This window comes from Dinoponera quadriceps, unplaced genomic scaffold, assembly GCF_001313825.1.
Source record: "Dinoponera quadriceps isolate SergipeBrazil2010 unplaced genomic scaffold, ASM131382v1 scaffold7613, whole genome shotgun sequence".
NCBI lineage: Eukaryota > Metazoa > Arthropoda > Insecta > Hymenoptera > Formicidae > Dinoponera > Dinoponera quadriceps.
In genome coordinates, this window is record NW_014561458.1 from 3,681 (window position 1) to 16,124 (window position 12,444).

Genomic DNA, 12,444 nt, shown 5'->3' on the forward strand with positions numbered 1-12,444 from the left:
TTTACACCAGTTTCACACCCATTAGATAACATACATTAAATCTCTTATATAATCTTGACCTGCATATGTCAACACCGTGCAACAAAGTGTCGACAGAGATCGCTTCAGTGCGCGTATAACATCGATCAAAGAATAAGCCAGCAAGCCGTGTCCAAATGTTACTAGTACAACATAAACAAATTAATTTATTAAAAAAGTGATTGATAATAAACTGATAATAAATTGATAATAAATAAACTTATAAGAAATAATTTATATTGCGTTGCTAACGTAGTACTCAGATAGATAGTTTAATGCAATGTGAAATATAGGTCTCGTATTATCCAATTGGATAGTGACCAGTGAACATATTATGCAATTACAGTTCTTTGTAGTGGAGTGACGCATGACAAAAAATAATCTAGTTTCAATGTCGATGCGATTAAGAGAATTTGCAACTAATACAAATATAACAAATACTATATTTATCCATTCGCATGATGAACAGTATGCCAAATTTTACATTTAACATTTATTTTAAACCTATAATTAATAAAACTTCCATTCAATAATAAATTAGTGAATAAAACGTGCAGTGGCATCGCTCGTAATACCACTACACTCGTCATTGACGTCGTCATTGACGTCGTGCAGATTATTGTGCATTAACTAATACCAACATCCTTTTATATCGCAGTTATTTGTGAGAGATAGAGTAATCACCGTGGCAAGAGTCACTCGGATGCTCAGTGCCGACCGTCTATTGAAAGAGAGCAGAGATGTTTACCACGTTCGTGTCTTTAATTCTCGGAACAGTGATAATTCTCTACTTCTACTTAAAAAAGAACACCAAATATTGGCAAAACGTTGGAATTCATTGCGCAAATGGTGCTTTGCTAGGAATTGGTCATATGTGGGAGTTGATCATTGGAAAAATTAGCTTCTCTGAAATTTGTCGCAAAATCTACCATGACAATAAGGATTGCAGCATGGTCGGCTTCTACAATTTCATGACACCCACATTGATGATACGCGAACCGGAACTGGTGAAAACGGTGCTGCAAACGAGCTTTACGAATTTTCACGAGAATGGAGTCAAAATTGATCCTGATTTGGATCCTCTTTTGGCAAACAATCCCTTCTTCACATACGGAGAGAAATGGGTAACCGGAAGGAAACGTCTGACCTATGCCTTCTCCAGCATGCGGTTGAAGATCCTACTCGAGAGCGTTAAGCAAGTATGCGAGGAATTTGAGAACTTTTTAGATAAAAAGTTGGATAAGACGGGAGAGGTAGAGATGGAACTAAAAGAACTGTTCGCTAAGTACACCGCTCAAGTGGTAGCGAACGCTGGTTTCGGCGTGAATGGATTCTGTTTCGACGACAAAAAACAGCAAGAGTCTTTCTACGAGATGGGCAAGTCCTTCCTCGACCGGTCTTTTGTGGACAATATTATTTTTACCATCGCGTTTCTGATACCTTGGTTTGGCAAAGTTTTCAGAGTGAGATTTATACCGAAGAAAATCGATCGTTTCTTTAGAACTTTGGTCACCGATATTATGGAGCAAAGGAGGACCAGTGGGACACAAAGAAACGACTTTCTCCAATTGATGATTGAATTGGACCGCGCAGAAGGTAATAAACTCGACCTAGAAATCTTGGTCTCTCACGCAATGTCTTTCTTCCTCGATGGCTACGAAACTTCCAGCACCGTTTTGAGCTTCGTTGGCTTCCAATTAGCCGCTAATCCAGTAGTGCAGAAGAAATTACGCAAAGAGGTAATGTCTGTGCTGTCCAAACACAACGGTATACTTACATACGAAGCCTTGAGGGAAATGACTTACATGGATCAAGTAATAAGCGAGTCTCAGAGAATCATACCTGCAATTGGATTCATGAGCAGAATTTGCACGGACGAGATCGAGCTGAAAGGATCCGACGGAGTCGTTTGCTCGGTGGAATCTGGAACAAGCATTTTAATCCCTGTCCACGGTTTACAAGAAGATCCTTGCTATTGGGAGAATCCGCTCGTGTTTGACCCTGAGAGATTCAATTTGGATAAGAAACACAGCATTGAGAGATTCGCCTTTCTTCCCTTCGGTGAAGGCCCGCGAATGTGCGTAGGAATGAGAATGGCTTTGTTGCAGATAAAAGCGTGTCTCGCTGTGTTATTGAGAAAGTATAGCTTGGAACTATCTCCAAAGATGCAGATGCCCTTGAAGTTAAGATGTACACCTTTCCTAAATGCGCCAGTGGGTGGTACTTGGGCTTTGATCCGACCGATTTAATCGGACCTGTATCTTTTTGTAACTATTTTATTTGTTATTCGTCGAAATAGTTCTCGTCAGTAATACGATGTAATAAAATTTTTCAATACTGCTCACATGTTATTTACAGAGGCCCGGGGAAAGACAGTAAACTCTTTCGTACGAAAAACGTTTCTTTAAAATATCATTTACTTTTTTTATCTTAGACGATAATTATATGGTATATTAGATAGGTAAGTTGTTATGGGTAATATGTGAGATGGGTCCGATTCTATAGATAATTTAGGTACAATAAATTTAACTTGAGAAAATTCGACATAATATTGTGTACTTGTTCACGGAATATCATATTTCTGAACTTGTATCTTTTTTTTATATATTCCGTTTAATTTTACCATTCTATACGAAAAATATGTATTCTTATATTTATATATATCTTTATTGTGCGTATTTTGTTTTATCATATGATCTTAAGTTATATATTATAGCAAAGAAGGACTAATGTTTCCGTTAAAAATTTTTTCATATATAATTACACGGGGAATTTTATTTTAAATGTCCCAGTCTAATATTGCAGAAGGAAATTATTCTAGTGAAAAATGTTTAATATAAATATCATATGGTTTAGAGACGGGACATCGAATGATGACCTTTGTCTTATCGGAGGTGACGTTGTTCAAGATCATTTCGAGGTCAACTTTATTTTTTCAAATAGTATCATATAATTTTTTTTAACACTGATAGATTTCTTTGCTCATTAACTTGGGGCAATTAAAATGAAACACCTTGTATATAAAATATGTTCATATATATAAAAATATATAATTATATATTAAAATATACATGTTTATATATGATCACTGTAGGCTAATGTCTATGCGATTCGTCGATTATCTGATCTAAATAAGTAATTTCGTTCATGGCCTCGAAGCTCAGTTGATTATTGTATTTTGCGAGCACGGTCACCACTTCATTGCGAAACTTCTGCTGTATCTATGGACGCCGGGCAATCGAATATCCTGAAAAAACTCATGGTAACGCAAGTTGTCTCATAGACATTCACGAAGAAGGTGAGAAGATGATCGTCCCCGTACTGTCGCATACTCATTACCTTCTGCATACTGTGGCGAAAAAAACGATCCGTATCTTTAGATATGAATGATATCCGGAATATTTTATTAAGATCTTGAAAGTGGAAGTTGAGAGCCTCGGAAATCATGTCATGGAAGCTCGTTCCAATTATCGCTTTGCTGATAGCGGCAAAAGACGACGGATGTGACTTGTTTACGAAGTAACAACCATCCACGCTGAAAGTGGCGGATCTTCCCACTTCGTTGATGTACTTGTAGAATAGATTTTTCAGCTCGTACTCCATCACACCATTATTTTTCATTAACCCCTGTTCCACGAAATTTTCGAACTTCTTGCAGTTCTGTTCAATGCAGCTGAACAGAATTTTGAACCTCATGCTGGAGGACGCAGAAGTCAAATATTTTCTGGATGAAAACCACATTTCACCAGAAGAGAAAAAGGGACTCGAAGTCAGGTGAGGATCTACGTGAAGATTGAGTTCCCACATGTTAACAGAGAAATGCACGAAATTCGTCTGCATCACCGTTTTTATTAATTCCTCTTATCATCTTTCGTATCATTAGTGTAGGTGTAGTCTTGTAGAAACCAATCATGCTGCTGTTCGGATAACTCTTGTAGATCTGTCAAGTAACGTCGGAAAAATTCATTTTCAAAGACGCAAAAAACCGTATGTTGCCGAATCCGGGAATGATGCCCTTAGCACATGGAATGTTTCGGTCGCTCCAGTAATTGTAATTTCGCGTCAGATAGAAGTAAAACACTAATATTACACTGAATAACAAAATCAACAATATGCCCATGATTATAGCACGAAAAAGTGAACGTCAACTATTTTCTCTTAAGAAATATATCTTAATGATTGTCGGTCTATTAAGGAAAGACTTGCTGTTATATATGTTATATAATAGCAAGTCTTTCTTCATGTTATGTATCTTTATACATGTCATATCAATGTCGCTTGTTTAGTAAAGATTAATTATCAATAAAAAGATATAATGTTATTATCAGGTTAAGTTTGAACTATAAGATAACCACAAAAACTACGTTATAGATAACGAACTTTATCAAGACTTTGTTTATCCCGGTTTATGGCAAATGACACCAAAAGTATATGAAAGAGGTTGCCACGTTTCTGCAAAGAAACAGTAGGACTCAGAAGAGAGATTGCGGATGAAAATTTTATCGAATGCCTAAACAACTAATTGTACCAAAACTTTTACTCCCATTTATTTCAGATCAAAATAAAACGAATAATATTTATGAAAATAGAGTACAGAAGTCAGTGCTAAAGCATGTGTTGATGCACGAGGCGGGCATTTCGAACATTTTTTTTAATCATTCATAACTCAAAAACTAAGATATATGAGATATATATTCATATGACGTTTTTTTACTTATTTTAGTGTGTATACTTACCTTTTGAAATATTAACATGCATTTATGAATCACCCTGTATAAAAGAATGGTAAAAGAATGGTAATGTATTTGTAATAATATTATATTTAATAAAAAATATGGTATACATAAATTGTTATTTCTGAGACAGGTTTATATTAGAAAATCAAAATAATTAAGACAATTCTCTCTCTTTAAATAAGATATATAACATATTTTTACTATCATTTTACTATCATCATTTATAAAAATGTTTGACATTTATAAACATGTTTAACTTCTGTCTAAAATATTAGGTTCGCAAATTAATATAATTAAAGAAGACTCGCTGTTAGATATTCATATGTTGTGTAACCTTATACATGTCATATCAACGTCGCTTATAATATCACATGTTTCATCACGTAGTAAACATGTAATATCACATGTTTTAGCACGTGTTCTGTTGCGTACATTTCATGTCGAATTTTATATAACCTCATTATATTTGATTGTTATATTTTGTAAAATAGTTCTTAATATTAAACTATTACTTAATAAAATATTTTTACTTTGAATTCTATAATTTTTTCAAAATAACTGTAAATTTTGATATAGATTAATTTTATAAAAAATAAGCCAATATAAGCAAAAAATATTATAATTACAAAAATTATATTATTATATAGCAATCGTTACTTTACAAATATATTAATGATGCTTTTAGCATTTTTGTTTAAAAAACTTTAATCTCTATGTGAAATAATTCGAATATTACGAGACAATACATCATTTTGTATAAGATATTCATAGGTCATAGAATATTTTAAGATCTTCCCAAGCAGCACGTAAACGTTCGAGGAACGTTCGCTTTACGTTCATTTGGTTTGGTTATATTTAAACAAAGTGGTAGCGTTCGAAGAACATACGTTTTAGAAGCTATAATATATATCTTTAGAATTAGAATTTAAATTAGAATTTTCTTTAGAATTTAGATTAGAACGTTCGTACATAGCTTGATTGGATATCAAGTTTATATATTTAAATTGTGTTTGGATATATTCGAATGTAAACATTAAAAAATACTGATATTCGAATAATTTTATATGGGAGGTTGAAGTCTCTCTTTCTCTTTCTTAAAACAAAAATTATAAATTTTCAATATATAATGAACATACTTGTAAATTAATGATTACGATATATATATGTACAAGTAATAAGTGTGTGTTTGGATTTATTATTATGGGCAACCACAAAAATAAACTCACAACAAAAATAAAGCTCAAAATTCCTCTTTTCTTCCTTCTCTTTTTTTGCATTCCTGAAATATTATGTTTTATATATTGTCTCCTATTATTAATTTTCTCAGTAATATCGTAAAACCCCAACCTTGTTATTATATATATAACAATATTTTGCATAATATCGTATAAATGCATTGTATAAATGCATAGTGCATAAGTGATTTACATTAAAAGACCTGCACGCTGTATGTCTCATTATTACAACTAACGTAATGTTTTTTCTTAAAACGTTGGCGCTTTTTTATTATAATAATATTACTATAATATGGTGGAATAATAGAATGTGTAATTAATAAGATATAAATACCGAAATCTTGCTACTTTTCGAATAAACATACAATATTTCTCTCCCTTTTATTTTCCATTAAATATAATTTATCGTATGTGAGTTGCCTTTAAGATTTATACGACTGAAATGTTATACGATCGTTGTGTAAGACAATTTGGTCATTTCGTACAATAATATATAGTAAACTATTTGTAAACAATATCGAAAGACCTCATTATAGGAAGAAGATATTTTGACAACAAATTGGGTAACAAATGAAACTATTATAGCAAGTTACAGGTAATCAAAGATTTGCGCAATTAAATTGGTCGGATGTAGACCCAAGCACCACCCACTGGCGCATACAGAAAATGTGAGATTTTTAATTTCAAAGGCATTTGCATCTTTGGAGAGAGCTCTAAGCTATACTTCCTTAAGAGTACAGCGAGGCATGCTTTGATCTGCAATAGAGCCATCCTCATTCCTATGCACATTCGTGGGCCCTCGCCGAAGGGAAGAAAGGCGAATCTTTCGATGCTATGCTTCCTGTCCGGGCTGAATCTATCAGGATCAAATACGTGCGGATTCTCCCAGTAGCAAGAATCTTCCTGCAAGCCGTGGAGGGGTATTATAATAGTTGTCCCAGGTTCCACCGAGCAAACGACTCCATCGGATCCTTTCAACTCGAACGCTTCCGTGCAATCTTTGCTCAAAAATCCACCCACAGGTACGATTCTCTGTGACTCGCTTATTACTTGATCCATGTAGGTCATTTCCTTTAAAGCATCATACGTAACTATGCCGTTGTATTTGGACAGCACATTCATCACCTCTTTGCGTAATTTCTTCTGCACTTCCGGGTAAACGGCTAAATGGAAGCCAATAAAGGACAAAGCGCTACTGGAAGTCTCGTAGCCGTCGACGAAGAATGATAACGCGTAAGACGCTAGAATCTCCAAATCGAACTTATCATCTTCTGTACGCTCTAATTCGGTCATTAATTGGAGGAAGTCATTTCTTTGCATTCCGCTCGTCCTTCTTTGTTTCATAACATCAGTGACCAATTTTCTAAAGAAACGATCGAGTTTCTTCGGTAAAAAATTCAGTCTGAGAACTTTGCCCAACCAAGGCATTAGGAACACAATGTTAAACATCATATTGTTCATAGCAGATGGCTCGAGAAAGGCCTTGCTCATCTCATAGAAAGATTCGTGTTCTTTCTTGTCGTCGAAGCAGAATCCATTCGCGCTGAAACCGGCATTCGCTACCACTTGGGCAGTGTACTTGGCGAAGAGATCCTTCAATTCTATTTCCACTTTCTCTACCTTGTTCAACTTTTTATCTAAATAGTTCTCCAGTTCTCCACATACTTGCTTAACACTCTCGAGTAAGATCTTTAGTCGCATGCTGGAGAAGGCGTAGGCCAGACGTTTCCTTCCGGTTACCCATTTCTCTCCGTATGTGAAGAAGGGATTGTTTGCCAAAAGAGGATCCAGGTCAGGGTTGATCTTGAACGTATTGTCGTGAAAATGCGTAAAGCTCGTTTGCATTACTGTTTTCACCAGCTCCGGTTCGCGAACCATTAATGTGGGCTCCAAGAATTTGTAAAAGCCGACCATGCTGTGATCCTTGTTGTCATGGTAGATTTTGCGACAAAATTCAGCGAAAGCAGTTTTTCCAATGACAAACTCCCACATATGACCAACTCCCGGTAAAGCACCATTCACGCAAGGAACTCCACGTTTTTGCCAGTATTTGAAGTTTTTTGTCAGATAGAGGTAGAGAATTATTACAACCCCGAGAATTAAAGATACAAACGCGACAGCCATATCTTTTCTCTTTCAACAGATAGTCGACACTGAGTGAATCGGCGTTGAGCGTTTTATTACCACTGCGATTATTCTGTCTCTCACACATAATCGCTCAATGTACAGAGATGGTAGTGTTGATTAGACGATTCATCATTTTGTACAGCGACGACAAACATGACGACATTGCGAATGATGTTACTACACAAGTTTTATCAGTTAATACAAATTTTATTAATTGAAGATTTAGCAAATGTTAAATAGTAAATTCGGTGTATTATTTATTATTTGAATGGGTAAATGTAACATTTGTAATATTTTTATTAATAAATACAAATCTTAATGACCTTGAAACCAGTCTATTTCTTTTCATGCGTCATCTCTCATTACAAAGAGGGACAATGTATGTAATTATATAATAAATTTATTAGTTATTATTCAAGTAGTATAATGCGTAACTTTCATTTTCTATTACATTAAATTGTTTACGTAGTGTTACAACATTCATGTTTATGTACAACACGATATAAATTTTGTCTCATAAATTTACTTATTATCAGATACTTTGATAAATTAATGTCAGTCTATGTTATCCTGTATCAATGAAATTTGTATTTTGTATTGTATTTTAAAGTTATGTAGAAATTGTCAATGTTAACGTTCTTTTTATTACAACCTGAATTACAACGCTTGTTCTTTGATCGATATTATAACATGCGTACTGAAGGAATTTCTGTTGCCACACGGTAGTGCAGTTTAACTGATATATGCGCAAGGTTATATAGATCAAACACCGCTTATTCCAATAATACGAGATGGGATATGAGATGGTCATATAGTCGTTTACTGACATCGTTCAAAGAATATTATTATATTTTTTTGTAAACACTACTCCGGCAACTTTGATCTCGAACTGACTCCTATTAATCACCTCGGAATTTTCGCGCATGAAAAAATTAAATGCAGCCAATAAAGAAATGTAACAAAAGATGAAACTTTATTCGCACTACTTCGTGTTAGTTTTTGTTGTCCCCAATTTGCCGACGGCTACTGTGGGACAATAATTATCACGGCAGAATATCAAGAAAGAAGCCTTTCATTTATAAAGTAAATCGACGAAAAAGATTGCAATTCGCAAAAACTTATATTACTAAAAATAATTGCTTCTAGGGCAAAGTCCTAGTCTCAGATGAATCTAAATTCAATGTCTTCAGTTCGGATGGGCGGAATTATGTATGGAGAGAACCAAATACAAACTTGCAAGCAAAGCGTTTAAAACGAACAGTCAAACATGGAGTTGGCAATATCATGATATGGAGCTGCTAATGGAATTGGAAAATTAGTGTTTATCGATGGTATACTCGAAGAACCTGCTTATCAAACATTTCTTCAACTATATTTGCCAATTTGGGAGCAGAAGTTGCAGGATCTTTTTTTCTTTCGCGAATTATAGTTTTCTCTTCTCCGCTTGTCAATTTTTTCGGACGACCTGAACGAGCTTTATTGGCAACAGTTCTTTGATTTTCAAACTTCTTCATTATGCAATGCACTGTAGATTTACTTCTGTTTACAATTTTCGTATTCTTATTATAAGATTTTCCGTCTCTACGTAGTTTTAATAGCATTTCTTGTTCACAGTTTTGTATTTCTGACTTTTACCTATTCATATTCATTATTACACTGCATAACTGTACGTTACTCTTACTCAAATGATGTCTTGTGATCAACTGAATGTTCCTTTGTTTACATTTAATGCTAATGTTTACATTCAGCATTGAGATACAAACCGAAGCGTTCGAATACTTTTATTACCCATGCCTGGTGCGTATTTCAAGAAAATCTGTCGTAAACACTATATATGCGATTGGATTATTTTCTAATTTTAATAACATAATTTTGGGACTTCTTTCTTTCTGTAGACACTAAATTGTTTTAAATATTCAGGATTAACATACATATATTACATACATATATTATATATATATATTACATACATATATATATTACATACATATATATATTACATACATATTTTATGTGCTAAAGATAAGAAATCTAACCGTTCGAATACTTTCGTCAGCCACTGTATGTATTGAAGCAATCTGCGCAGCACAGCGCAACTGACATGTGGCCAAGGTTACATTATGCAATCAAATGTCATCTAATGAGTGTGAGACTGTCATAATGCCTCTGATCTTGATGCATGAAATATTCGCAACAAGGTATATCCTAGAGAGATAACAAAAGCTGACACATACAAAGTATATGTCGTGAGAATGAAGCATTGCTTTCTGTAATATCTGTTTACTGGCTGCGATTAGATTCTTCGTATGGAAATAATTTCAAGTTGATTACAAGGAGTCTGTCGGAGATAGTCGATTGTGCTATTAAAAAAGTTTGAGTCTTAAATAAAAGTATGATTCTTATTAAGTTTGATTAATTATTCTTATATATGACTGTTTAAGAAATAATAGTAAAATATGTATTTACGAGAGAAAGATCTAAAATACTATAAACTATCGACTTTTACAAAGAACTTACGCGTGATATAAGTTATGATTAATATTAACGCATAATATCTGTTTTTTTTTATAAAGAATGGTAATTGTAAATATATGTTTATTCGCATATATTAATATCTATTCATTATTTTCTACAATACTACTCTAACACAAAGAGAGAATTAAAGAGGCTTAAGATGAACCCATAAACCACAAACAGATTTCGTCAGAAACCTGCCTGGCAAAAGCTCGAGAGGCTCCTCCGGCGTCTTAGGCGATAACTCCAGAATGTAATTCTTCATGATCATAGCTAGATAAGCCTTCGTCTGCAACTTAGCCATTCTCATTGCCACGCAGGTTCTCGGACCCTCACCGAACGGCAAAAAAGTGTACTTCTCGATTTCCGTCTTTCTTTCCGAGGAGAAACGATCGGGATCAAAGACATCCGGATTGGGCCAGTATTTCGGGTTTCTGTGCATTTCATAGACATTCACGAAGATCTCTGTTCCGGGATGTATGCGGCAGCTGAGCCCATCCGAACTCTTCAGTTCGGATTCCTCAGTGCATATCTTGCCGAAGCAGGGCACAGGAGGATAGAGTCTTAGCGATTCGTTGATCACTTGATCTATGTACGTCATTTCCTTCAGCGCATAGCAGGACAATTGGCCGTCATACTTTGCGAGGACAGTCCTCACCTCGTCGTGGAGTTTCTGCTGAACATGCGGATGACGTGCAATTTGATAAGCCGCGAAGCCTAGTGTCACATTCGACGTATCATGCATATTCATGAAGAAAGTGAAAACAAGCGAAGTAAGCACATTGTAGTCCTTGATTTCTTCCAGATCCAACATTAATTGCAAAAAGTCAAATTTACGCGTATTCTTCTCCTGTAGCCTAATGTGCACTATCTCCTTTACAACGCCAAAAAAGAAGTCCTTAGCCTCTGCGGGTATATATGGTATTCCTAATATTTTTTTGAAATAATGAAAGTAGAAACATAAACTCTGCGTTAACAGACTGATGAAATCCGTCCCGAACATCATCTTGGTTACTTTGTTCAGCGACATCCCGTTTGACTCGTTTGTGAAGTTCACATTTTCCACGTTGAAACTAGTAGAACCCGCCAGTGAAATAGTATATCTGCTGGCTAGACTACATAGCTCGAGTTCTATCGTGTTATTATTCGCCTTTAGCTTCTCGTTCAGATAATTTTCAAGATTGTTGCACACCTGCTGGATGCAGTTCAAAAAGATTTTCAAGTTTCTGGCAGTAAATGCGACACCTATGTGTTTCCTGGCTATCAACCATGTATCGCCGTAAGAGAAAAAAGGGTTCGCAGCGATCAGAAGGTCCAGATGCGGATCGATTTTCCATGCGTTCCTGGAAAATCTTGCGAAGTTGGTCTGCAAGACAGTCTTTACCAGTTCCGGCTCGCGAATCACCAACGCAGGCGTCGTCTGAAGGTAGAAACCTACCATACCGCGATCAGAATAAGGGTCGCAGATCCGTTGAAGAAAATCAATCAGAGTTGTTCGCATGAGAAGCAACGGCAACGTATGCCCGAATCCTGGAAGTGTGCCCTTCGCGCACGGAATGTTACGGTCACGCCAATAGTTATAATTTTTGGTTAGATAAATATATACCACCACGATACTTCCGAGGACAAAGGTGAATAATAAAATCACCATGGCCGCGTCTTATGACAAATTATGTAGCACTTATATTCTTCAAACAGTCGATATGAACTGAATCTGAGAGGAAAATAAACCTTTATATATAATGACCCTTTCTCTTTGTAACATAGCATAAACTGACAAAGCAGCTTTCCTTATCTATTTGTTCTCTGAACCG

General features: G+C 35.2%; 4 protein-coding genes across 4 annotated transcripts; 1 reads left to right on the forward strand and 3 right to left on the reverse strand.

Annotated features, from left to right (window-relative positions):
- Positions 1 to 611: 611 nt before the first annotated feature.
- LOC106750990 (cytochrome P450 9e2-like) lies at positions 612 to 3,620 on the forward strand. Its single transcript, XM_014631711.1, has one exon. The coding sequence runs from the start codon at positions 759 to 761 to the stop codon at positions 2,265 to 2,267; it is 1,509 nt and encodes a 502-aa protein (XP_014487197.1). The 5' UTR covers positions 612 to 758; the 3' UTR covers positions 2,268 to 3,620.
- On the reverse strand, positions 3,217 to 3,825 carry LOC106750987 (probable cytochrome P450 28d1). The gene has a single exon (XM_014631707.1). It carries the CDS (start codon positions 3,823 to 3,825, stop codon positions 3,217 to 3,219), a length of 609 nt encoding a protein of 202 aa, XP_014487193.1.
- Positions 3,826 to 5,848: 2,023 nt separating this feature from the next.
- Positions 5,849 to 8,179, reverse strand: LOC106750991 (cytochrome P450 9e2-like). Its single transcript, XM_014631712.1, has one exon. It carries the CDS (start codon positions 8,111 to 8,113, stop codon positions 6,605 to 6,607), a length of 1,509 nt encoding a protein of 502 aa, XP_014487198.1. The 5' UTR covers positions 8,114 to 8,179; the 3' UTR covers positions 5,849 to 6,604.
- Positions 8,180 to 10,090: 1,911 nt separating this feature from the next.
- Positions 10,091 to 12,322, reverse strand: LOC106750989 (cytochrome P450 6j1-like). The gene has a single exon (XM_014631710.1). The coding sequence runs from the start codon at positions 12,279 to 12,281 to the stop codon at positions 10,776 to 10,778; it is 1,506 nt and encodes a 501-aa protein (XP_014487196.1). The 5' UTR covers positions 12,282 to 12,322; the 3' UTR covers positions 10,091 to 10,775.
- Between the last annotated feature and the right edge of the window lie 122 nt (positions 12,323 to 12,444).

Bases quoted from the DNA above. Each gene is read 5' to 3' on its own strand.
- LOC106750990 (XM_014631711.1), top strand. From the start codon at position 759: ATGTTTACCACGTTCGTGTCTTTAATTCTCGGAACAGTGATAATTCTC.
- LOC106750987 (XM_014631707.1), bottom strand. From the start codon at position 3,825: ATGTGGGAACTCAATCTTCACGTAGATCCTCACCTGACTTCGAGTCCC.
- LOC106750991 (XM_014631712.1), bottom strand. From the start codon at position 8,113: ATGGCTGTCGCGTTTGTATCTTTAATTCTCGGGGTTGTAATAATTCTC.
- LOC106750989 (XM_014631710.1), bottom strand. From the start codon at position 12,281: ATGGTGATTTTATTATTCACCTTTGTCCTCGGAAGTATCGTGGTGGTA.